This window comes from Oncorhynchus mykiss, chromosome 15 (genome assembly GCF_057628025.1).
Source record: "Oncorhynchus mykiss isolate SJ-2025 chromosome 15, ASM5762802v1, whole genome shotgun sequence".
NCBI classification, from domain to species: Eukaryota; Metazoa; Chordata; class Actinopteri; order Salmoniformes; family Salmonidae; genus Oncorhynchus; species Oncorhynchus mykiss.
This window is the reverse complement of record NC_143036.1, coordinates 39011907-39039430: the sequence shown is the minus strand read 5'-3', so window position 1 is coordinate 39039430 and position 27524 is coordinate 39011907. Positions and strand designations below refer to the sequence as shown.

The 27524-nt window shown below is 42.0% G+C and overlaps 1 protein-coding gene and 1 long non-coding RNA gene across 3 annotated transcripts in view; one reads left to right on the top strand and one right to left on the bottom strand.

Moving 5' to 3' along the window:
• Positions 1-27524, top strand: part of LOC149977452 (uncharacterized) — a 1012103-nt gene that overhangs the window by 228250 nt on the left and 756329 nt on the right. The gene's annotated exons all lie outside the window — the stretch shown is intronic.
• LOC110490038 (WW domain-containing adapter protein with coiled-coil) overlaps positions 1-27524 on the bottom strand; it is a 76663-nt gene that overhangs the window by 13181 nt on the left and 35958 nt on the right. For both annotated transcript variants that reach the window (XM_021563135.3, XM_090200022.1), the window contains exons 7-9: positions 20466-20708; positions 7897-8019; positions 7612-7760 (exon numbers count right to left, since the gene is read on the bottom strand). In XM_021563135.3, coding sequence (XP_021418810.1) covers positions 7612-7760; positions 7897-8019; positions 20466-20708 — 515 coding nt within the window. The remainder of the gene's footprint in view (positions 1-7611; positions 7761-7896; positions 8020-20465; positions 20709-27524) is intronic.

Sequence of the window (27524 nt, the reverse complement as noted above, 5' to 3'; positions counted from 1 at the left end):
GATTACAGACAACAATGAGAGAGCCTCTATGGAGGTCAGAGACCTGGCAGTGTGGTGCCAGGAGAACCTCCTCTTCCACAATTTGAGCAAGACAACTACAGGACTACAGGAAAAGGAGTGCCAAACACGCTCCAATTCACATCGATGGGGCTGTAGTGGAGCAGGTTGAGAGTTTCAAGTTGCTTGGCGTCCACGTCACCAACAAACTATCATGGTCCCAACACACCAAGAAAGTTATGAAGAGGGCATACCAACGCCTTTTCCCCAGCAGGAGACTGACAAGATTTCTCATGGGTCCCCAGATCCTCAAAAAGTTTGACACCCAAAGCCATAATAAGAGTGCTGAACAATAACTCAAATGGACAACCGACCGTTTTTTACACTGATACGACTTTATTATCTATGCAGTCACTTTACTCCTACTTACATGTACAAATTACCTCGACTAACCTGTACTCCTGCACATTGACTAGGTACATTCAATGTATAAAGCCTCATTAATATGTAATTTTATTGTGTTATTTTAATTTTATTTAGTAAATAGTTGAAGTCGGGAGTTTACATACACCTCAGCCAAATACATTTAAACTGTTGTTTTTTATGTTTTTTACCATGCCTGACATTAAATCCTAGTAAAAAAAATATGTCTTAGGACAGTTAAGAACAACACTTTATTTTAAGAATGTGAAATGCCAGAATAATATAATTACTTATTTCAGCTTTTATTTCTTTCATCACATTCCCAGTGGGTCAGAAGTCTCACACACTCAATTGGTATTTGGTAGTATTGCCTTTAAATGGTTTAACTTGGGTCAAACGTTTCAGGTAGCCTTCCACAAGCTTCCAACAATAAGTTGGGTACATTTTAGCCCATTCCTGACAGAGCTGGTGTAACAGAGTCAGGGTTGTAGGCCTCCTTGCTCGCACACTTTTTCTGCATTCACATGTTCTATAGGTTTGAGGTCAGGGCTCTGTGGTGGCCACTCCAATACCTTGACTGTGTTGTCCTTAAGCCATTTTGTCACAACTTTGGAAGTATGCTTGGGGTCGTATTCTATTTGGAAGACCCATTTGCGACCAAGCTATAACTTCATTGGGATAGGGGGCAGAATTTTCACGTCCGGATGAAAAGCATGCCCCAAGTAAACTGCCGGTTTCTCAGGCCCAGAAGCTAGGATATGCATATAATTGGTAGATTTAGATTAACTTAAAATTATGTCTGCGAGTGTAACAGAACGAATTTGATAGGCGAAACCCCGAGGACAAACCATCCAGGAATTTTTGTTGTCGTTGTCACTGTTTTCAATTGGTTTTCAATAGGAAACCTATGAGGAACCTGGTTGCAGTTCCTATGGCTTCCACTAGATGTCATCAGTCTTGAGAAATTGGTTGATGTTTTTCTTTTGAGAATCTTAGAAAATGGACATTCTCTATTGACGTCATTTCCGGTCACAACTTGCAGACATGTTTACGTGTTGCTGTGCGTTTTGCTGTGCGTTTTGTTGCCAACCTATTTTGCTACCTGACAACTTTACGGTTTTTACTTTTTAATTACCGTTTATATTTTTGTTTTTTCCCCTCAACTTTTTCACTCCGGACGCTTTATCTGGACACGGTTCGTCAGGACCTCCAACAGCCGAAGCTAAGTAGTAACATTAACATGATGCCTTCTAATTGCAGTCGCTGTACTCAAAATATACAGGAGAACGATCGCCTTACGGCGAGGATAGCTGTGCTGCAAGCCCAGCTTCAGACGCAATCGTTAGGCAAGGGTAATTTCAGTGTAGGAAAGGATGAAACGGCGTCTGTGCCACCAGTAAGTACAGATAGTAGTATAAATCCCCTGGCACAGTCCCCGCAGCCGGACAACTTTCTCACGGTTTCTGGAAGGAAATGCTGTAGGAATGCTCAACCGGTGTCGCTCATTCAGCCGACAGAAATGTTCAACCGGTTTTCCCCATTAAGCAGCGAGTCGGAGTCAGAGGCCGAGCCTTCTCGTCTCTACTCCTCACGTTACGGGGTCTGAGACGCCGAAGCATCCCACCATTAGCTCTGACAAATTGAAAACTCTGGTCATTGGCGACTCCATTACCCGCAGTACTAGACTTAAAACAAATCATCCAGTGATCATACACTGTTTACCAGGGGGCAGGGCTACCGACGTTAAGGCTAATCTGAAGATGGTGCTGGCTAAAACTAAAACTGGCGAGTGTAGAGAGTATAGAGATATTGTTATCCACGTCAGCACCAACGATGTTAGGATGAAACAGTCAGAGATCACCAAGCGCAACATAGCTTCTGCGTGTAAATCAGCTAGAAAGATGTGTCGGCATCGAGTAATTGTCTCTGGCCCCCTCCCAGTTAGGGGGAGTGATGAGTTCTACAGCAGAGTCTCACAACTCAATCGCTGGTTGAAAACTGTTTTCTGCCCCTCCCAAAAGATAGAATTTGTAGATAATTGGGACTCACCCACAAACAGGACCAAGCCTGACCTGCTGAGGAGTGACGGACTCCATCCTAGCTGGAGGGGTGCTCTCATCTTATCTACCAACATAGACAGGGCTCTAACTCCTCTAGCTCCACAATGAAATAGGGTGCAGGCCAGGCAGCAGGCTGTTAGCCAGCCTGCCAGCATAGTGGAGTCTGCCACTAGCACAGTCAGTGTAGTCAGCTCAGCTATCACCATTGAGACCGTGTCTGTGCCTCGACCTAGGTTTGGCAAAACTAAAGATGGCGGTGTTCGCCTTAGCAATCTCACTAGGATAAAGACCACCTCCATTCCTGTCATTATTGAAAGAGATCATGATACCTCACATCTCAAAATAGGGCTACTTAATGTTAGATCCCTTACTTCAAAGGCAATTATAGTCAATTAACTAATCACTGATCATAATCTTGATGTGTTGGCCTTACTGAAACATGGCTTAAGCCTGATGAATTATTTACTGTGTTAAATGAGGCCTCACCTCCTGGCTACACTAGTGACCATCCCGCAAAGGTGGAGGTGTTGCTAATTACGATAGCAAATTTCAATTTACAGAAGAAACAAAATGGACGTTTTCATCTTTTGAGCTTCTAGTCATGAAATCTATGCAGCCTACTCAATCACTTTTTATAGCTAGTGTTTACAGGCCTCCTGGGCCATATACAGCGTTCCTAGTTGAGTTCCCTGAATTCCTATCGGACCCTGTAGTCATAGCAGATAATATTCTAATCTTTGGTGACTTTAATACTCACGTGGAAAAGTCCACAGACCCACTCCAAAAGGCTTTCGGAGCCATCATCGACTCAGTGGGTTTTGTCCATCATGTCTCTGGACCTACTCACTGTCAGTCATACTCTGGACCTAGTTTTGTCCCATGGAATAAATGTTGTGGATCTTAATGTTTTTCCTCATAATCCTGGACTATCGGACCCCCATTTTATTACGTTTGCAATTGCAACAAATAATCTGCTCAGACCCCAACCAAGGAACATCAAAAGTCGTGCTATAAATTCACAGACAACACAAAGATTCCTTGAAGTCCTTCCAGATTCCTTTTGTCTACCCAAGGAGGCCAGAGGACAAAAATCAGTTAACCACCTAACTGAGGAACTCAATTTAACCTTGCGCAATACCCTAGATGCAGTTGCACCCCTAAAAACATCTCATAAGAAACTAGCTCCCTGGTACACAGAAAATACCCGAGCTCTGAAGCAAGCTTCCAGAAAATTGGAACGGAAATGGCGCCACACCAAACTGGAAGTCTTCCGACTAGCTTGGAAAGACAGTACCGTGCAGTACCGAAGAGCCCTTACTGCTGCTCGATCATCCTATTTCTCTAACTTAATTGAGGAAAATAAGAACAATCAGAAATTCCTTTTTGATACTGTCGCAAAGCTAACTAAAAAGCAGCATTCCCCAAGAGAAGATGGCTTTCACTTTAGCAGTGATAAATTCATGAACTTCTTTGAGGAAAAGATCATGATTATTAGAAAGCAAATTACAGACTCCTCTTTAAATCTGCGTATTCCTTCAAAGCTCAGTTGTCCTGAGTCTGCACAACTCTGCCAGGACCTAGGATCAAGAGAGACGCTCAAGTGTTTTAGTACTATATCTCTTGACACAATGATGAAAATAATCATGGCCTCTAAATCTTCAAGCTGCATACTGGACCCTATTCCAACTAAACTGCTGAAAGAGCTGCTTCCTGTGCTTGCTAGGAGTGTGAAGGTGAACGGAAAGGCTCTGGAGCAACGAACCGCCCTTGCTGTCTCTGCCTGCCGGTTCCCCTCTTTTCACGGGGATTCTCTGCCTCTAACCCTATTACAGGGGCTGAGTCACTGGCTTACTGGGGCTCTCTCATACCGTCCCTGGAAGGGGTGTGTCACCTGAGTGGGTTGATTCACTGATGTGGTCATCCTGTCTGGGTTGGCGCCCCCCTTGGGTTGTGCCGTGGCGGAGATCTTTGTGGGCTATACTCAGCCTGGTCTCTGGATGGTAAGTTGGTGGTTGAAGATATCCCTCTAGTGGTGTGGGGGCTGTGCTTTGGCAAAGTGGGTGGGGTTATATCCTTCCTGTTTGGCCCTGTCCGGGGGTGTCCTCGGATGGGGCCACAGTGTCTCCTGACCCCTCCTGTCTCAGCCTCCAGTATTTATGCTGCAGTAGTTTATGTGTCGGGGGGCTAGGGTCAGTTTGTTATATCTGGAGTACTTCTCCTGTCCTATTCGGTGTCCTGTGTGAATTTAAGTGTTCTTTATCTAATTCTCTCTTTCTCTCTTTCTTTCTCTCTCTCGGAGGACCTGAGCCCTAGGACCATGCCCCAGGACTACCTGACATGATGACTCCTTGCTGTCCCCAGTCCACCTGGCCGTGCTGCTGCTCCAGTTTCAACTGTTCTGCCTTATTATTCGACCATGCTGGTCATTTATGAACATTTGAACATCTTGGCCATGTTCTGTTATAATCTCCACCCGGCACAGCCAGAAGAGGACTGGCTACCCCACATAGCCTGGTTCCTCTCTAGGTTTCTTCCTAGGGAGTTTTTCCTAGCCACCGTGCTTCTACATCTGCATTGCTTGCTGTTTGGAGTTTTAGGCTGGGTTTCTGTACAGCACTTTGAGATATCAGCTGATGTACAAAGGGCTTTATAAATAAATTTGATTTGATTTTGAGAAATGAAGAAGTAGGGTGTCAAATGAGTTCATTGTGAGTGTCAAGCCAAGTTGACTTTTCTGTGTGACGCGCGTGAACTGGAGCTCGCTCCATGTTGTTTTTTTATCTACTATTGAACACAGTATATTCAGTCTTAAATTTGATTGATTATTTATGTTTTAGGATATCTAAGGTTGGATTAGGAAAGTTGTTTGAAATGTTTGGACCAAGTTCACAGGTAACTTATCAGATACTTTGTAGTCATGTTGGGCGAGTTGGAACCGGTGTATTTCTGAATCAATCGCGCCAAATAAACCGACATTTTGGGGATGTAAAGAAGGAATTTATCGACCAAAAGGACCATGTGTGATGTTTCTGGGACATTTTGGAGTGCCAACAGAAGAAGATCTTTAAAGGTAAGGCATGAATTATTGGTATGTGTGACTTTTGTGTCGCACCTGCCTGGTTGAAAAATGTTTTTCATGTGTTGGTATGCGGGGCGCTGTCCTCAGATAAACGCATGGCTTGCTTTCGCCGTAAAGCCTTTGAAATCTGACTCGGCGGCTGGATTTACAACAAGTTAAGCTTTATTTTGATGTATATCACTTGTGATTTTATGAAAGTTAAATAGTTATAGTATTGAATTTGGCGCGCTGCAATTTCACCGGATGATGTTGAGGCGGGACACTAGCGTCCTACTGATCTGAAAGAAAACCTCCTGACTGATTTCTTGAGATGTTGCTTCAATATATCCACATAATTTTTCTGCCTCATGATGCCATCTATTTTGTGAAGTGCACCAGTCCCTCCTGCAGCAAAGCACCCCTAACAACATGATGCTGCCACCCCCGTGCTTCACGGTTGGGATGGTGTTCTTCGGCTTGCAAGCCTCCCCCTTTTTCCTCCAAACATAACAATGGTCATTATGGCCAAACAGTTCTATTTTTGTTTCATCAGACCACAGGACATTTCTCCAAAAAGTACTTTCTTCGTCCCCATGTGCAGTTGCAAACCGTAGTCTGGCTTTTTTTAATGGCGGTTTTGGAGCAGTGGCTTCTTCCTTGCTGAGCGGCCTTTCAGGTTATGTCGATATTGGACTCGTTTTACTGTGGATATAGATACCGCTGTACCGGTTTCCTCCAGCATCTTCACAAGGTCCTTTGCTGTTGTTCTGGGAATGATATGCACTTTTTGCACGTTAATCTCCAGGAGACAGAACGAGTCTCCTTCCTGAATGGTATGATGACTGCGTGGTCCCATGGTGTTTATACTTGCATACTATTGTTTGTACAGATGAACGTGGTACCTTCAGGCGTTTGGAAATTGCGGTCCAAGGATGAACCACACTTGTGGAGGTCTGGTTCATCCTTTTTTCTGAGGTCTTGATTTTCCCATGATGTCAAGCAAAGAGGCACTGTTTGAAGGTAGGCCTTGAAATACATACACAGGTACACCTCCAATTGACTCAAATGAGGACACTTCGCCTATCAGAAGCTTCTAAAGCCATGACATTTTTGGGAATTTTCCAAGCTATTTAAAGGCACAGTCAACTTAGTGTATGTAAACTTCTGACCCACTGTAATTGTGACACAGTGGGTTTAGATAAGTGAAATGATCTGTCTGTAAGCAATTGTTGGAAAAAGTACTTGAGTCATGCACAAAGTAGATGTCCTAACCGACTTGCCAAAACCATAGTTTGTTAACAAGAAATTTGTGGAGTGGTTGAAAAACAAGGTTTAATGACTCCAACCTAAGTGTATGTAAAAATGTTGATTTGACATGGCTGTCTCAAAAAATGGACATCAAAATATTCAAATATAATGATATAACTCAAAAGATCCCCAATGATTGTACAGAGCAGTAGCAGAGTTTCTGTCTAGATCAATTGCCATTCTCTGACCTTGGCTAGTACATATTTCTTTGCCACGGTATTGTTTTGGTATTGAGTATCGTAATACTAAACCTGGTATGGAAGTCCAAATTCTGGTATTGTGACAACACTACATCACTTAAACACTGAACCTGGGTATGATTTAGGCCAGTTTGTGATGCTGTGAAACACCAACAGAAAATACTCCTAGGCCCAGACCAGCTAGGTTATAAAGCCAACACAAATACTACCATTCCCTTCACTCATTTACATTACATACAGAACAAGACAGCCAATACTTGTAATGCGACACATGGATTGAACAGAGTTGCTCTGCTGGCGTGAGTGACGTAGACATGGCTTTGCCTACTTTAGACACAGAGGTTCTAGGCAGGAAGTAGGCTGCTAGGCAGGCAGTAGTTAGTATATTAGACTGGCAAGGCTTTTTTTTCACTACTTGGTCTTTTGACCAATCACATCAGATCCTTTTCAGAGCTGATACGATTAGTCAAAAGAACAATTAGTGAAAAAAATATTAGAATTGGGCTGCATGTCTAAAAGCAGCCAAATAGACATGGCCTACCAGAGTGGTAGTAGTAGACAGTACCTTGTTCTGTGAGGCTACAGGGGGCGTGCTGAGCAGGGCTTTGTGGTGACCAGCGTTGTTCTGCGGCGTGCTGATCCTGGGAGACACATAGGAGCGGGGAGAGGAGGCGTCTGACGTCAACGACATGGGGGACTGGTTCGACTGCTGGGCTGTTGGGAGTAACAGAGGGTGGAGAATTATTAGACATCTATCTGGTTTAGATACTTTAAAAATCAACAGTGGCAAGTTTGAATAGGAAGGTTGCCATTGTGGATCTGAAAACAAACAGGGTGGCTGAAGGCCTACCTTGGTTGGAGAGCTGGGCTGCTTGGGAGAGCAGAGTAGTGATGTTGAAGGCTGACGGGCCGGCTGTGAGGATCTTATGAAGCAACGACTGTAACGACGCTTGAGTGACAGCAGCTTTGAGGACTGGAAAGAGAAGGAAAAAAATAAAAAAAATGTGTGGAAAGCTTAGAAATATGGGCTTTTATCTAAAACCATAACATAAGATGATCCCTATCATCACCCCTGTTTTAGAGCCATCAGATCAGCCACACTAAGTGCGCGACCAAACAAAATGTAAACAATGGAGCAAATTAAATTCTATGACTAACTACTCTCTAGCTGGTAAAAATGTCTTGACGTAGGAGCAAACTGAATCAGGATGGATTGGGCAATATTACCATAGTATCGGCTAGCGTTGATGATTGACAGCCATCGTCGATGGTGATGATATCGTGATGTGACAGACAATGGTTTACCATATTTGAACTTCACTGGCGCCGCGCATAAGGCCGCAGAACTGAGTCGGCTAGCGCCCAAGTGACATTGAGTAAACTGAGAGGAATCTAGGCTAGACAGAGCGGTGAATTTCACCAAGGCAGTGCAAAATGTTCAGTCAGAAAATATTATTTCCCTTTTTCCTCGCTCTGTCATATGCATGGGCTTTATAGCCAAAAACGATTCACTTAAATGTTTTATTTTTATAAATTGGACACTCCACTATATTGTGTATGTACTGTGTATAAAAAAAAATAATTCTCTCCATTCAATATGAATATGACTTTGGGCTACTACGCTTTCATCGTTCTTTGCATGAAACACAGGCATGCAAGGTTAAAACCGAATGTCCAATATAGCCTATCATAGAAGCTTTACGACAAACTATTTCCCTAATAGCTCTTGAAGGTACTGATGTCCTAAAGTTGCCACTTTCAGTCTTGTTCTTTTTGAAAGTCAGAGGCTATAGGCCTAGGCTATTCTCAATCACAGCTTTATGAGAACTGGAACAAACAATAGACTTAAGAGAGAAGGACGAGGCAAAGCAATTCGTATCCAGTTCTTTAGACTGTAGACTATGCTTCCATCCAACCCATGATTTATTATGTAACTCACTGGGACGATAAACCGAAAATTACAGACATATCTGAGTCATACCGAAGCAATTTTGCTTATGTCGGTATTTTTCGATAATTACACAATATTCCTTCATGTCATTTCATTTGAACTAAGACTACAGCAGCCAACCAGAGCTGTGTTCTATTCCATGTTCCCACACCTGTTGGCAGTTCTCAAGTGGTTACGTGTAGCTTCGCTCATTAGCGGGGGAAAATGAAGAGCAATGAAGAACATGCAGTCCCAGAAATCCAAGAACAAATACTGTCAAAGAAGGATGCAGTGTTGGTTGTTGGGACTTACTCTGGTTTTAAACCTAGTGACATTGAGCAGTGTGAGGCAGTGTGCTTGTACTGTCGCAAAACTATAGCAACCACTCCAGGAAACACAAGCATCTTAACCTACCACTGGCACGACAACGCAGACAAAAATTCCAAATTATATCCATAATGTCAACAGAAACATGTCAAAAGTTTTTTATAATCAATCCTCAAGGTGTTTTTCAAATATCTATTCGATACTATATCAACCGGGACAGTTGGCTTTTCACTAGGACCGGGAGAAACAATGGTTGCCTCTCCCTTTTGCGCACAAATCACTGAGAGCCCCCACCTGTCCACTTAAGCAATGTGGTCGTTCACGCTCATTCTTCAAAATAAAAGCCTGAAACTATGTCTAAAGGCTGTTGACACCTTAGGGAAGCCATAGAAAAAGGAATCTGGTTGATATCACTTTCAATGGGCAATAGGGATGCATAGGGACACAGGGGTTTCAAAATAAGAGTCACTTCCTGATTGGATTTTTCTCAGTCCTGCAATATCAGTTCTGTTATACTCAGACAATATTTTTACAGTTTTGGAAACTTTAGAGTGTTTTCTATCCTAATCTGTCAACTATATGCATATTCTAGCATCTGGTCCTGAGAAATAGGCCGTTTACTTTGGGAACGTTATTTTTCCAAACATAAAATAGTGCCCCCTAGTTTCAAGAGGCTGATCCTCAACACTGGGGGCCCACAAGGATGCGTGCTCAGCCCCCTCCTATACTCCCTGTTCACCCATGACTGCGTGGCCATGCATGCCTCCAACTTAATCGTCAAGTTGGCAGACGACAACAGTAGTAGGCCTGATTATCAACAATGATAAGACAGCCCACAGGGAGGAGGTGAGGGCTCGGATTGTGGTGCCAGGAAAATAACATCTCAACCGACGTTAACAAAACAAAGGAGGAAACAGCAGAGGGAGCACCTCCCCATCCGCAACGATGGGACCGCAGTGGAGACGGTGAAATGCTTCAAATTTCTCGGCATACACATCACTGACAAACTGAAATGGTCCACCCACACAGACAGTGTTGTGAAGGCTGAAGAAATGTAGTTTGTCACCTAAAACCCACAAACTTTTATAGATGCACAATTGAGAGTGTCCTGTTGGGCTGTTTCACCGCCTGGTACGGCAACTGCACCGCCCGCAACCGTAGAGCGGTCTGCCAAAGGCATCACGGGGGCAAACTACCTGCCCTCCAGGACATCTACAGCACCCGATATCACAGGAAGGTCAAAAAGATCAAGGACAACCAACCGAGCCACTGCCTGTTCACCCCGCTATCATCCAGAAGGCGAGGTCAGTACAGGTGCATCAAAGCTGGGACCGAGAGACTGAGAAATAGCCATCTCAAGGCCATCAGACTGTTAAATTGCCATCACTAGCACAGAGAATGCTGCATATATACATAGACTTGAAATTACTGGCCACTTTAATAATGTTTAAGTATTTTACATTATTCATCTCATATTAAAATGTATTTATATTTAACCTTTATTTAACTAGGCAAGTCAGTCGCTCTGACATTGTTCGTCCAAATATTTATATATTCTTAATTCCATTCCTTTAGATTGTGTGTATTGTTAGAAATTCCTGCAATGTTGGAGCTAGAAACACAAGCATTTCTTTACATGCGCAACATCTGCTAAACACGTGTATGTGACAAATAAAATTTGATTTGTCGCATGCGATTTAGCCCTATAGCCCAACGGTGGTTTTAGCAGTGTCTTATTTATTATTTTTTTTAAGCATGTATTTTTTAGGGGGTTGGCCAATATATGATGATATTGCGCACTATCACAATCTTTTATGAGTACACAATCACGACAGGACAAAGGTTGACGTCACCCAACTCTATAACACGCAGCACAAATGCGCCGGAGTGTAAGGGCTGACGTCTTACCGGCTCTCAACCAATCATGCTATTTTGTTGGTTTTTCGTGTGGTTCATAACTTGTTTTGTACATAATGTTACTGCTACCTCTTATAACCAAAAAGAGCTTCTGGACATCAGAACTGGGATTATTCACCTCAAATTGGACGAGGAGTTACACTCAATGAGTCGGACATGAAGGATATCCCACAGACACATGACCAGGCCCCAATCCCCGTGATTCGCTGGAGAAGGAAACGGAGATTGAAGCAAAAGATCAGGTTGCCTGCCTTGCGAGGATCAGGCAACGAATGGCTAATCTGAGCTTGCCTTCCGTTCTGCAAGCTAACGTTCAATCACTGGAAAAGAAATGGGACGAACTGAAAGCACGTATATCCTACCAACGGGACATTGAAAACGGTAATATCTTATGTCTCACCGTGTAGACGCTGTACAGCTGGAGGGTTATAGACTATCAGCAGGATAGAACACCAGCCGCTGGTAAGACAAGAGGCAGGGGCATATGCATTTATGTAAACAGCTGGTGTGCGATATCTAAGGAAGTCAAAGTTTGGCTCGCCCAAGGTCGAGTATCTCCTGATAAGCTGAAGACCACACTATCTACCTAGAGAGTTTCTGTATTTTTCGTAGCTGTCTACATACAACTACAGAGCAAGGTTGGAACAAAAACCGCACTCAATGAGCTGTACTCCCCCATAAGCAAACAGGAAAATGCTCTCCCAGTGGCCGGTAACTTTAATGTAGGGAAACTTAAATCAGTTTTACTGAATTTCTGTCAGCATGTTAAATGAGCAAACCAGAGGGGGGAAAAAATTAAATAAAATCTAGACCACCTTTACTCCACACACTGAGTTCTTCCTCGACCCTTCATTTGGCAAATCTGACCATAACTCTATCCTCCTGATTCCTGCTTACACGCAAAAATGAAAGCTGGAAGCACCAGTGACTCCGTTTATTTAAAAAAAAAAGTGGTCAGATAAAGCAGATGTTAAACTACAGGACTGTTTTGCGTGCAGACTGGAATATGCTCTGGGACTCTTTCGATGGCATTAAGGAGTGCACCACATTCATTGGCTTCATCAATAAGTGCAGCGATGACGTCGTCCCCACAGTGACTGTACGTACATACCCCAACCAGAAGCCATGATTACAGGCAACATTCGCACTGAGCTAAAGGGTAGAGCTTTCACTTTCAAGGAGCGGGACTAACCCGGAAGCTTATAAGAAATCCCGCTATGCCCTCCGACGAACCATCGAACAAGCAAAGTGTCAATAAAGGACTAAGATCGAATAGTACTACACCAGCTCCGAAGCTCGTCGGATGTGGCAGGGCTTGCAAACTATTAGACTACAAAAGGGAAGTACAGCCAAGAGCTGCCCAGTGACACAAGCCTACCAGATGAGTTAAATGGCTAGCTAGTAAGTGGGGTGTGCGCTAATAGCGTTTTAAACGTCACTCGCTCAGACTTGGAGTAGTTATTCCCCTTGCTCTGCAAGGGCCGCGGCTTTTGTGGAGCGATGGGTAACGCTGCTTCGAGTGTGGCGGTTGTCGATGTGTTCCTGGTTCGAGCCCAGGTAGGGGCAAGGAGAGGGACGGAAGCTATACTATTCCACTGGCAATACTAAAGTGCCTATAAGAACATCCAATAGTCAAAGGTATATGAAATACAAATTGTAGAGAGAAATAGTCCTATAATTCCTATAATAACTACAACCTAAAACCTCTTACCTTGGAATAGTGAAGTCTCATGTTAAAAAGGAACCACCAACTTTCATATGTTCTCATGTTCTGAGCAAGGAACTTAAAACCTTAGCTTTTTTACACGGCACATATTGCACTTTTACTTCTCCAACACTTTGTTTTTGCATTATTTAAACCAAATTGAAAATGTTTCATTTATTTGAGGCTAAATTTATTTTATTGATGTATTATATTAAGTTAAAATAAGTGTTCCTTCAGTATTGTTATTGTCATTATTACAAATAAATAATTGTAAAACTTGTATAAAAAAATATATATATTTTCTTTATTTTCTTCTCAAATCGGCATCGGCTTTTTTTGGTCCTCCAACAATCGGCATTGAAAAATCATAATCGGCAGACCTCTACTTTGTACCTCACTATTGTTGTCACGATACCATCATTTTGACTCCGATAGCCATACCAGGTTTAGTATCACGATACCATTGGATTAAAAAGGTATATTAGCCAAAGTTACAGAATGGCACTTGATCCAGACAGATCTTTTGAGTTCAATATCATTACATTTTAAATGTTTTGTAAATTTTTCAGAGAATGCTATGTATGCATTAATGAATCAATTTGCTTTTACCAAACTACATAACGCTAATAATTTATTTGAATGGTAACTCTGTTGATAAACTTGGTAAATCAAGACGTAGCCAAGACAAATTCACAATACAGACTTAATTCCATCAAGTGGAGTATGGGCATACATTGAATTATTGAGCTTGTATTGGCTGATTTCATGGGGCTACATCTATTTGCCTTCCATTTGGGACTTATTTTATTGTACTTAACATGCATAGAAGAAGCAATCTTTTTTATTACAGAGTATGCTGTCTGTTTAAGACCTAATGACTCAACCTAATGACCCTCCCAGAGAGACCGCACAGATGTGAGGCAAGAGAGACAAAGTGAACAAATAACATTTTTGGCAGTGACTGAAAATCAGCATTTTTTGCATTATGGTTTGCATATCATCACAAAGTACTAGGGGAGTGAATGGATGTTGGCTTCAGCTGTAAGTTAGCAAGGAAAATTAGCCTACAAAGCTGGAAGCTACTGGTATCTTCTTGCATTGTGTTCTAGCCTGTAATGGACTGTTTTGCGAACAGTAAATAACAGTTGCAACATTTCTACATCCTGTGTTGCATTATTCAAGTGTGTTAACTTCTGTGCAGCATGAGTGGGGAGATAACATGATGCAGCCCAGACTCCCAGTGAGTAAAGTGGTTCCTCAGGACAGGTTAGAGCTAGCAATGAATAAGTGTAGCATGCACGGTGCACTCGCACTATAAGGGGACATCGGCTGCGCTGATAGACAGACGACCTCTCAATTAGTAGACGACGTGAAACATGACAGAAGTACAGAAAGTTTCATGTTCTAGTATTGAAACATACTAAAATTGCAGTATACCGTGCAACACTACATCAATATGCGACTTTACGTGTTTTTTTTTAGTTAGAGAGTGGACCTCAAAACGTAAATAGCATCTCATGCAATGTTTCTAACAAATCTGAAATGGTCACGGCACAAAATACAATTTGAAACCTGAAGGCACACATGCTTGAAAACAAGTAATAAAAGCATTACGATGGCTTTGAGTATCTTATGTTGGCTTCAAGTAAAGATATTGCATTCTGGGCCATGCTCAGGGATCATAAAGCAGTCAGAGGATGACACGCTCGCCCCAGACAGCCAGTGCCAGCCATGTTCTTTTCTGCATGGCCAGTCATCGTTGCATATTGAAGCAGGATTGGGCTGCTGCAGAGCCCCGGTCTGTGTGACAGAGGGCCCCGCTGAGCACATTTGCTCTGGAGCACTTAAGCACCCGGCATGACACACCAGACAGGGTCAGCCTCCAACCAACCAGACCCTGACTAATAGTAGCATTAGAACACAGGGCGGCAGGTAGCCTAGCGGTTAAGAGCCTTGGGCCAGTAACTGAAAGGTTGCGGTTTTGAATACTGACTGGGAGAAAAATTTGAAGATGAGCCCTTGAGGAAGTCGCTCTGGATAAGAGTATCTGCTATCTTTTGTAAACATGACACAAACTATACCAAGAGAGGGAAAGACACATTGTGTCAGATCGTCATATGAGCATTCAAATACATTTTTACATTGCCAAATTATTAGATGGTCTGCAAAAAATGTACTTATTTTTTTGCACACTTTAAAAATCAGTGTGGACCAAACTGATGCGCTCTCCCCACTACTCATTGTTTCTGCGGTAGGTATTCACCCTCTTTAGAGAATGATGCAGTATATATCTGCAGAAAAACATTGAGACCTCAAAAAATAGGTGTGCAAATCAGGGAGCCAAATTAACGGCTCTTTCACCGTTGAGGAGATGGGAAACATTGCCCGTGCTACTTCAATGGGACGCACAGTGCAATCTGGGCGATTCTGAGTGAATGGGAGTCTATTGAGCATTATCTCAAAAACCCAACATTAGCACGAAATTCAACAAATATTTTCAGAGATGTGAGAATTAACTTGCTATCTGTAATATTGTATAGCTTTGGAATCTTGACAATACGTACTATTGAGGAAAACAGGCACGTTTCAACATATACACCGACTTTGAGAAGGGATCGCGTGACGAGTAGCTTAGCAACTGTGACGCTGCATGACAACGTGAACGTGATTGGTCGACAGTGCTGGGTCAGGCGTTACACTGACGCAAAATATGATCAATGGCTTTCGAGATCAGACATCCTGGAGTTGTGACATCAGCCAGCATTGAAATCTGACATGTATGATATCTAAAAGTCATATTCCTATTAAAATTCCAGTGTACTGAGAGCAACTTTACCACAGTTCTAAGTCATACAGGTCGAATGTCAGCCAGCTTGAACGCCAATAACTCAGATTCACGTGAAAACATGAAATGACCCAGAAAATCAAGACATAATTAGATGCACAAACCAATAACACTCAAAATGGGTGACCATTTCCTTTAATGCAGACATGGCTGTCACTCATTAAATATATATACAGTGGGGCAAGAAAGTATTTAGTCAGCCACCAATTGTGCAAGTTCTCCCACTTAAAAAGATGAGGCCAGTAATTTTCATCACGGGTACACTTCAACTATGACAGACAAAATTAGAAGAAAAAATCCAGAAAATCACATTGTAGGATTTTTAATGAATTTATTTGCACATTATGGTGGAAAATAAGTATTTGGTCAATAACAAAAGTTTTGAATACTTTGTTATATACCCTTTGTTGGCAATGACAGAGGTCAAACGTTTTCTGTAAGTCTTCACAAGGTTCTCACACACTGTTGCTGGTATTTTGGTCCATTCCTCCATGCAGATCTCCTCTAGAGCAGTGATGTTTTGGGGCTGTTGCTGGGCAACACAGACTTTCAACTCCCTCCAAAGATTTTCTATGGGGTTGAGATCTGGAGACTGGCTAGGCCACTCCAGGACCTTGAAATGCTTCTTACGAAGCCACTCCGTTGCCCGGGCGGTGTGTTTGGGATCATTGTCATGCTGAAAGACCCAGCCACGTTTCATGTTCTTTGGATGCAACTCAGCATTCTTTGTCCTCCAAACACGACGAGTTGAGTTTTCACCTAAAAGTTCTATCTTCTTCTGGATCATCCAAATGCTCTCTAGCGAACTTCAGACGGGCCTGGACATTTTCTGGCTTAAGCAGGGGGACGCGTCTGGCACTGCAGGATTTGAGTCCCTGGCGACGTAGTGTGTTACTGATGATAGGCTTTGTTACTTTGGTCCCAGCTCTCTGCAGGTCATTCACTAGGCCCCCCCGTGTGGTTCTGGGATTTTTGCTCACCGTTCTTGTGATCATTTTCACCCCACGGGGTGAGATCTTGCGTGGAGCCCCAGATCGAGGGAGATTATCAGTGGTCTTGTATGTCTTCCATTTCCTAATAATTGCTCCCACAGTTGATTTCTTCAAACCAAGCTGCTTACCTATTGCAGATTCAGTCTTCCCAGCCTGGTGCAGGTCTACAATTTTGTTTCTGGTGTCCTTTGACAGCTCGTTGGTCTTGGCCATAGTGGAGTTTGGAGTGTGACTGTTTGAGGTTGTGGACAGGTGTCTTTTATACTGATAACAAGTTCAAACAGGTGCCATTAATACAGGTAACGAGTGGAGGACAGAGGAGCCTCTTAAAGAAGCAGTTACAGGTCATGGAGGAATGGGCCAAAATACCAGCAACAGTGTGTGAAAACCTTGTGAAGACTTACAGAAAACGTTTGACCTCTGTCATTGCCAACAAAGAGTATATAACAAAGTATTGAGATAAACTTTTGTTATTGACCAAATATTTATTTTCCACCATAATTTGCTAATAAATTCATTGAAAATCCTACAATGTGATTTTCTGGATTTTTTTCTCATTTTGTCTGTCATAGTTGAAGTGTACCTATGATGAAAATTACAGGCCTCTCATCTTTTTAAGTGGGAGAACTTGCACAATTGGTGGCTGACTAAATACTTTTTTGCCCCACTGTATATATGTGTGTTTTAAATGCAAATGTAATGATATTGAACTCAAGACACCAAACGACTGAAGAAGTAGCTGAGTTGATCTGTCAGAATCAAGTGCCATTCTGTGACTGGCTAATATGCCTTGATATCGAGTATCATGATGCTAAAATTGGTATCGAAATCAAAATTCTGGTATCATGACAACATTACCACACAGTCAGGCACCACTACCAATATGGAAGACCTCAGAAGAAAAGGCAGCTCACTCCTAGGTTGGACAACCTGTGGGTGTATGCATACACAGGTAACCTGTTAGTCAAGTGTACATACAATTGAAGTCGGAAGTTTACATAAACTTAGGATGGAGTCACTAAAACTCGTTTTTCAACCACTCCACAAGTTTCTTGTGGCCAGTCAGTTAGGACATCTACTTTGTGTATGACAAGTAATTTTTCCAACAATTGTTTACAGAGATTATTTAACTTATAATTCACTGTATCAAAATTCCAGTGGGTCAGAAGTTTACATAAACTAAGTTGACTGTGCCTTTAACTTCTTTCTTCTACTTGAGACGCAGATGTCTCAAGTAGACACCTGGAAATGCAAATGCGCTACGCTAAATGCTAAATGTACTCGTTAAAACTCAAACCTTGATCAAAATTCACAAGCAGGGTATTGAATTAAAGCTACACTCGTTGTGAACCTAGCCAACAAGTCAGATTTTTAAAATGCTTTTCGGCGAAAGCATGAGAAGCTATTATCTGATAGCATGCACCACCTGAAAATGCCTGAATGCGACGTAAACAAAGACTCTGCTTATCCGACGCAGCACAAAACGCAGAAATAAAATATAAAACATTCATTACCTTTGACGAGCTTCTTTCTTGGCACTCCTATATGCCCCATAAACATCACTATTGGGTATTTTTTTCGTTTAAATCGGTCCATATATACCCAAAATAGCTTTCTATGGAAGCTGTGTCATTCAGAAAAAATCGTTTTTAAACGCTGCGTTATTTTTTAAAATTAAAAAAGTCGACGATAAACTTTCACAAAACACTTCGAAATCCTTTTGTAATCCAACTTTAGGTATTAGTAAACGTTTATAATCTATCAAAATGATTACAGGGCGATGTATATTCAATAGCTCCTCGCCTGCAAATCAATGGCTGCCAATGTCCACATTAACAACATCCTGTTGGAGACTGGAAGAAACGGAAGCCAGATAGATGGATTTTCCAACAAAAAAATCAATTGAAAATGACGACAATGGCGACATCGTGTGGAATTTGTATGAATTGCATGCAGGTCAATATTAAATTTTGTCCTCTTTTAACAACCCATGGAAGTGACTTATGGAAATTATTTTTAGCTTTCAGAGAGCAGTTTTTCTTGCGTTTTTCAATGAAACACACAATCTGTTATAGTCACAGCCGTGATTTAACCAGTTTTAGAAACTTCAGAGTGTTTTCTATCCACACATACTAATCATATGCATATACTATATTCCTGGCATGAGTAGCAGGACGCTGAAAAGTTGCGCGATTTTTAACAGAATGTTCGAAAAGGAGGGGGTAGAAGTAAGAGTTAAACAGCTTGGAAAATTCCCGAAAATTATGTCATGGCTTTGGAACCTTCTGATAAGCTAAGTGACATCATTTGAGTCAATTGGAGGTGTACCTGTAGATGTATTTCAAGGCCTACCTTCAAACTCAGTGGGAAAATCAAAAGAAAATCACCCAAGACCTCAGAAAAAAAGTTGTAGACCACCACAAGTCTGGTTCATCCTTGGGAGCAATTTTCAAACGTCTGAAGATACCACGTTCATCTGTACAAACAATAGTAAACAAGTATAAACACCATGGGACCACGCAGCCGTCATACTGCTGAGGAAGGAGACTCATTCTGTCTCCTTGTGGTGAACGTACGTTGGTGCGAAAAGTGCAAATCAATCCCAGAACAAAAGCAAAAGACCTTGTGAAGATGCTGGAGGAAAAAACAGGTACAAAAGTATCTATATCCACAGTAAAACGAGTCCTATATCGACATAACCTGAAAGGCCGCAAAGCAAGAAAGAAGCAACTGCTCCAAAACCGTCATAAGAAAGCCAGACTAGGGTTTGCAACTGCCCATGGAGACAAAGATCGTCCTTTTTGGAGAAATGTCCTCTGGTCTGATGAAACAAAAATTGAACTGTTTGGCCATAATGACCAAAGCTTGGTCGCAAATGTGTCTTCCAAATGGACAATGACCCCCAGCAAACTACCAAAGTTGTGACAAAATGGCTTAAGGACAACACAGTCAAGGTATTGGAGTGGCCATCACAAAGCTCTGACCTCAATGCCATAGAAAATGCGTGGGCAGAACTGCAAAAGCGTGTGCGAGCAACAAGACCTACAAACCTGACTCAATTACATCAGCTCTGTCAGGAGGAATGGGCCAAAATTCCCCCAATCTATTATGGGAAACTTGTGGAAGGCTACCCGAAAAGTTTGACCCAAGTTGAAACAATTTAAAGGCAATGCTACCAAATACAAATGTTGTGTATGAAAACATCTGACCCACTGTGAATGTGAAATAAATCATTCTCTACTATTATTCTGACATTTCACATTCTTAAAATAAAGTGGTGATCCTAACTGACCTAAAGACAAGACATTTTTACTAGGATTAAATGCCAGGAATTGTGGAAAAACTGAGTTTAAATGTAAAGGTGTATGTAAACTTCCCGACTTCAACTGTACCTGCCCAGTACCTGTGTAGTGTCCTCAGAGGGAGGTAAAAGAAAGGTTGAAAGACGACTGGTCTCAGTCACCATCATGACCAAAACAAACACTTCAATCTTAATTTGCTTCAGAAGCATTCAGCATACCCTCTATCGTGTTTGTGTGTGAGCTATTACGGTGTTGTGGATAGAAGGGTAAGAGAATACTGGGTCTAAGAGAAACAGATGGCGCTGACCCATAATTTGCTGACTGCGAAATCATTTACCACCATAACCCTCACATGTAAGAATCTTCAGAGGACATGGTGTGTACGCACGTGACTCTCTTACCCTCGTTGATCTTGGCCATGTCGACGCTGGCATTGTTAAGCTGTAGGGCGGTCTGAAGTGCTGGGAGGAGCTGTCTGAGCAGTGAGGGGTCCTGGAGCAGGGGGGTATGGACAGGGGACTGCAGGACTGGGGACACGGGCACCGTGGTAGAGGCCGAAGAGGAACCGGGGGTAACCGATGTGGGGTTCAGGCCCGAGCCTGAGGAGGACGCCAATGCTGGCTGCTTCTCCGTCTGGGCCGATTCTGTGGAGGGAGGAGAGGAGGAAGGGGAAGGAGTGAGGGAGGCAGCCTTGTCAGATCTCAAATGTGAAAAGCATTCGCACATCCGGTTATGAATCGCAATTCTGATCAATTTTTTTTGCAGGTGCAGCGTGGGAAACATTTAACCTGCTGTGACTAGGGGGCAGTATTTTCATTTTTGGAAAAATAACATTCCCAAAGTAAACAGGATATTTTGTCAGGACAAGATCCTAGAATATGCATATAATTGACAGCTTAGGATAGAAAACACTAAAGTTTCCAAAACTGTAAACATTTTGTCTGTGAGTATAACAGAGGTGATATTGCAGGCGAAAGACTGAGAAAAATCCAATCCGGAAGTGACTCATGTTTTGAAGCTCTGCGTTCCGATGCGTCCCTATTGAGCAGTGAATGGGCTATCAACCAGATTACTTTTTCTATGTATTCCCCAAGGTGTCTACAGCATTGTGACGTAGTTTCGCGCCTTTATGTTGAAGAATAAGCGTAAGCGGCTACATTGCGCAAGTGGTCACCTGATGGCTCTGAGTGATTCTTGCATAAAATACAGAGGTAGCCATTTTTCCTCTCGCTCCTACTGAAAAACCAATTGTCCCGGTGGATATATTATCGAATAGATATTTGAAAAACACCTTGAGGATTGATTATAAACAACGTTTGCCATGTTTCTGTCGATATTATGGAGCTAATTTGGAATATTTTTCGGCGTTGTCGTGACCGCAATTTACGGTCGACTTCTCAGCCAAACGTGAAGAACAAACGGAGCTATTTCGCCTACAAAAATAACATTTTTGGGAAAAAAATGAACATTTGCTATCTAACTGGGAGTCTCGTGAGTGAAAACATCCGAAGCTCAAAGGTGAACTATTTAATTTGATTGCTTTTCTGATTTCCGTGACCAAGTTACCTGCTGCTAGCTGGACATAATGCTATGCTAGGCTATTGATAAACTTACAAATGCTTGTCTTGCTTTGGCTGTAAAGCATATTTTGAAAATCTGAGATGACAGGGTGATTAACAAAAGGCTAAGGCTGTGTTTCAATATATTTCACTTGTGATTTTCATGAATAGGAATATTTTCTAGTAATATTTATGTCTGTTGCGTTATGCTAATTAGTGTCAGATGACAACAATCCCGTTCACGGGATGGGATTTACAACAAGTTAAATGTAACTTAGCGTCTCACCAACCTTAGAGAGGTTAACGCCCCACCAGGCCAACATCCGGGTGAAACTGCAGAGCGCTAACATTCTAAATACACCATTTGTTATAGTAAACATTCTTGTAAATACATGCATCTTAAATAATTTAAAAGATGAACGTCTTATTAATCCAGCCGCTGTGTCAGATTTCAAAAAGGCTTTACTGTGAAAGCAAACCATGCGATTTTCTGAGGACAGCTCCCCGCACACACGAGTATTACTAGTATTTTCCAACCAAGCATTAATTAGCGTAACGAAAGTCAGATAACAATAAAATAAATTGCTTACCTTTGAAGATCTTCCTCTGGTGGCAATGCCAAGTGTCCTAACTACACAGTGAATGTTCGTTTTGCTTGATAACATCCATTTTTATAGCCTAACACAAAACATTTGTAAACCGCTTGCGTCGTGATTTCCGTCTCATTCAACTTTGGATGAAGCGTTCATGGTAATTATACACACTAAACATACGTTTATCCAGTTGTTGGTGTTGGTTTCAATCCTCTGGTTGTTACTACCACAACCATACTTGACTGTTCTTTTCCCTGGATGTATTGACCGAAACAAACCGTTTTGAAGACACCAATCAACGACCTCATTGCGCACCAATGTTAGGACCGGTCTAACGTTGATTGACTGCATTTTGGCCCAATGACCACTGATCATCTTGAAATCTAGCTTGGAAGATAGCCAATGAGTTTAGGTAAACGGCAATATCTAATGGTTATACGTTTGAAGACCAGCCTTTGTCGTAAACTCTGGTGTAAAAGAGGTTAATTCGCCATTGCAAATCCTACTTGACGGAGCCACGAGTGTTACGCATAGCAGTACATAGTCAATAGAATTTTCAGCAAGTTTATATATTTAAATTATGGCGAATAAATCAGGAAAAGCTAAAACAAAGTCTAGGTATACAGATTTAACCCAAGTTATAGAGGAAATTGATAGAGAAAGCGAGACCAAGTAAATAGTTACCCTCGTTATTTTTTTATTTTTTATTTTTTTCTATATAGATTTTTTCGGGTGTGTGTTAGAATAGCATTTATGTATATAGTTACTTCCTTCAAAATGTATCACTGTACCAATTTGGCCACTTAGGTACATTTGGTTACATTTGTGTGGGACATTTGGGTGACTTCATGCTCAATGTCATGTAGCTCGCTCATTTTTGAAGTTCTGTCTAAACCTTTGCTCAGCTATTGTTGCCATCTTTTCTTCATTCAAATCATCCCCAGCATCCTATCTGTATGTTTGGCTGTTCTTGGTCGTTTGAAAGATGCAGCAACAATAAAAACAGAAAATGTATGTTAATTTCCTTGTATTTTCTTCGACCAGATCTATTGTGTTATATTCTCCTACATTCAATTCACATTTCCACAAAATTCAGTGTTTCCTTTCAAATGATACCAAGAATATGCATATCCTTGCTTCTGGGCCTGAGCTACAGGCAGTTAGATTAGGGTATGTCTTTAGGAGGAGGGGGGGGGGTACCCCAAAGAAGTTAAGAGGCCAAGACGAAAGCTTAGCCTAATAAACAAGTGATACTGGCAAGTGCAGTGTACAAGAATGCCTCTGGGCAACAGACAAGTTTATTAAAGACAGAGTCCGCTCCAGTGGAAACTGCCTCAAAAGTGGAATCGCATTTTCAAATGACAACTCAGCAAGTGGGTGTGTCGAGCGAGTGACATTCATATAGTAGGGTCTGAAATTATTGACACTTGATAAAGATGAGCAATAATGACTGTACAAAATATATTGTATGCTCAATTGGGTAACACTTAACTTGACACCCAGTGTCATAACACATTATGACATGGTCATAACAGCTGACAGAACTTGTCATGCCACATTTACACCTGTTGTGGCAGTGCCTTCAGACGTTTTCCACATTTTGTTACGTTACAGTCTTATTCAAAAATGTCTCAATCTACACACAATAAAAAATAAATATTCAGACCCTTTGCTATGAGACTCGAAATTGAGCTCAGCTGCATCCTGTTTCCAATGATCAGACTTGAGGTTTCTTCAACTTGATTGCAGTCCACCTGTGGTCAAGTCAATTGATTGGACATGATTTGGAAAGGCACACACCTATCTATAAGGTTGACAGTGCATGTCAGAGCAAAAACCAAGCCATGAGGTCGAAGGATTTGTCCGTAGAGCTCCGAGATGGGAATGTGTCGAGGCACAGATCTGGGGAAAGGTATCAAAACATTTCTCCAGCATTCCTAGCGAAACTGAGCAATCGGGGGAGAAGGGCCTTGGTGAGGGAGGTGACCAAGAACCTGATGGTCACTCTGACTAGAGCTCTAGAGTTCCTCTGCGGAGACAGAAGAACCTTCCAGAAGGACAACCATCTCTGCAGCACTCCACCAAATCAGGTCTTTATGGTAGAGACGCCAGACAGAAGCCACTCCTCAGTTCAAGGCACATGACAGCCCCCTTGGAGTTTGCCAAAAGGCACTTAAAGGACCATGAGAAACAAGATTCTCTGGTCTGATGAAACCAAGAAATTTGGCCTGAATGCCAAGCATCATATCTGGAGGAAACCTGGAACCATCCCTACGGTGAAGCATGGTGGTGGCAGCATCATGCTATGGGGATGTTTTTTAGCGAAAGGGACTGGGAGACCAGTCAGGATCGAGGCAACGAAGAACAGAGAAAAGGGACGTTTTTTATTTTTTTTATAAACCTTTAACTAAGCACTCCAGCTAAGAAAAACGATGGCCTACAGGGGAACAAGTGGGTTAACTGCCTTGTTCAGGGGCAGAACAAGAGATCAGCTCTGTGATTTGATCCAGCAACCTTTCGGTTACTGGCCCAACGCTCTAACCACTAGACTACCTGCCTCCACAGGTAGCCTAGTATAGAGAGATCCTTGATGAAAACCTGCTCCAGAGCGCTCAGGATCTCAGACTGGGTCGAAGGTTCACCAACAGGCACCTGAGTGGCGCAGCGTTCTAAGGCACTGCATCGCAGTGCTAGAGGCATCACTACAGACCCTGGTTCTATTCCAGGTTGTATCACAACCAGCCGTGATCGGGAGTCCCATAGAGTGGCGCACAATTGGCCCAACGCCGTCTGGGTTTGGCCGGGGTAGGCCATCATTGTAAATCAATGTGTTCTTAACTGACTTGCCTAGTTAAATAAAAATACATTTTAAAAACAGGCAATGACCCTAAGCACTCAGCCAAGACAATGCAGGAGTGGCTCTGAATGTCCTTGAGTGGCCCAGCCAGAGCCCGGAGTCTGAATACAATTGTAAATGTCATATTTCAGGTTATTTTTAATAAATTAGCAAACATTACTAAAAATCTATTTATGCTTTCTCACTATGGGGTATTGTGGGTAGATTCATCCAAGTTGGTAGAGTCACAAGCGATGTAGTCATTGAATGCTGGGAATATGGGACCAAATAAACTTTTGACTGCTTTATTTATAATCTTCAGGGGTGTCAATTTTGACCCCTACCTAACTTTTGATGTATTTGAGCAAATTGTAAATATACTTTCCCAATTTTCTTGAGCATACAATATAGCTCAGTATTTGAATTATTTATTTTAGTCATTATTGCTCATCTTTATCAAGGGTGTCAATTTCAGACCCCACTGTACACAGTAGTTCTAGCTTGGATAAATATTCTAATGATTCAAACCATCTCAAATCAATAGGCTTTTGAAGTCTGGTTAGAAGCCCCTGCTAGACTGTCCTCCCCATCTGGCTGTACAGCACAGGAACACGCTCACCAACATGAGCCACCACCACTCCTGCAGTATCTCCAGTAAGTGACTACACTTTCACTGAGACAATGACAGCCTTAGATTAAAATGATCTGAAAACACCAAGTCACAAATACCAGATAATTATAAGAGTGGTTTTGAACGTCAACGGTGAAGATGCGACACTGGGATGCTGGCCTTCTAGGCAGAGTTACAAAGAAAAAGCCATATCTCAGACTGGCCAATAAAAATAAAAGATTAAGATGGGCAAAAGAACACACACACTGGACAGAGGAGCTGTTGGAGTCGCCTCTTCACGGTTGACTTTGAGACTGGGTACTATTTAATGACCCTGCTGGTTGAGTTCTTGTGAGGTGTCTGTTACTCAACTCTAATGTACTTGTCCTCTTGCCCAGTTGTGCACCGGGGCCTCCCACTCCTCTTTCTATTCTGGTTAGCGACAGTTTGTGCTGCCCTGTGAAGGGAGTAGTACACAGCGTTGTACAATATCTTCAGTTTCTTGGCAATTTCTCGCATGGAATAGCCTTCATTTCTCAAAACAAGAATAGACTGACGAGTTTCAGAAGAAAGGCCTTTGTTTCTGGACACTTTGAGCCTGTAATTGAACCCACAAATGCTGACGCTACAGATACTCAACTAGTCTAAAGAAGGCCAGTTGTAATTGCTTCATTAATCAGCACTACAGTTTTCACCTGTGCTAACAATTGCAAAACGGTTTTCTAACACAACGTGCCATTGGAACACAGGAGTGATGGTTGCTGATAATGGGCCTGTTTCCAGCTACAATAGTCATTTACAACGTCTACACTGTATTTCTGGTGTTATTTTAAAGGACAAAAATGTGATTTTATTTTTTAAAAAAAGGACATTTCTAAGTGACCCCAAACTTTTGAACGGTAGGGTAAGTCATAAAATATATTCACCCCACCCAGTGTTGTAATCAAAACTTACCAGAAAGCATGTAGTCCTTGGCCCAGACAGTGTAGTGTGGGCTCAAAAGCATCTCATTAGTGTGCAAGATCTTGAGAATCAGCTGTACATGTGATGGAAGAATGCACTGTGCATGCAGAGGGTTGCAATTCCATTGAATTGGGGATAGTTTAACCAAAATATGCCACAAGACCTAGAATTGCCTTATGTATATCCCACAAAAAAAGGTTCACTGTTATAAGGCAACTTTTTTCATGAATTTAAGCTAAATTTCAAGGCTTAACTTCCCATGGAAAATGTCTGGAAATTTTACTGACCCTTTGAAACCCTAGATGTAGTTACAGTATGGAATTCACAACTAAATGTTTGCCAGCAAGATAACTTAATAGTTAAGATAACTGTCTAAAATGTTGTAAATGCTCTGCAGTTGTGCATTTGATGTGCGTTTGATAATTTAGTAGCTAGTTGGCTATCTAGCTAAGCGGTTAGCTTCTACCAAAATCAAGCGTCGCATAGGGGCGGCAGGGTAGCCTAGTGTTTAGAGCGTTGGACTAGTAGCCGGAAGGTTGCAAGTTCAAACCCCCGAGCTGACAAGGTACAAATCTGTCGTTCTGCCCATGAACAGGCAGTTAACCCACTAGGCCGTCATTGAAAATAAGAATTTGTTCTTAACTGACTTGCCTGGTTAAAGAAAGGTAAAATAAATAAATAAATAGAACCCCCTCCTGGATCAAGAGCCTTGCAGTCTATGTTTTGGGCATGCAGCAAACTGAGTAGCATTTTAGAGTTACTTGTATGAACTGGGATGTCTGTCGTTAAATAGTTTAGATCAGAGACCGTATAAAATATTTGCAATGCGCTCGTTACCATTTAGTTAGAATTCTCTATGGGATTTTACATGTACTTGTTAGCATTGCTAACCTTCGGAT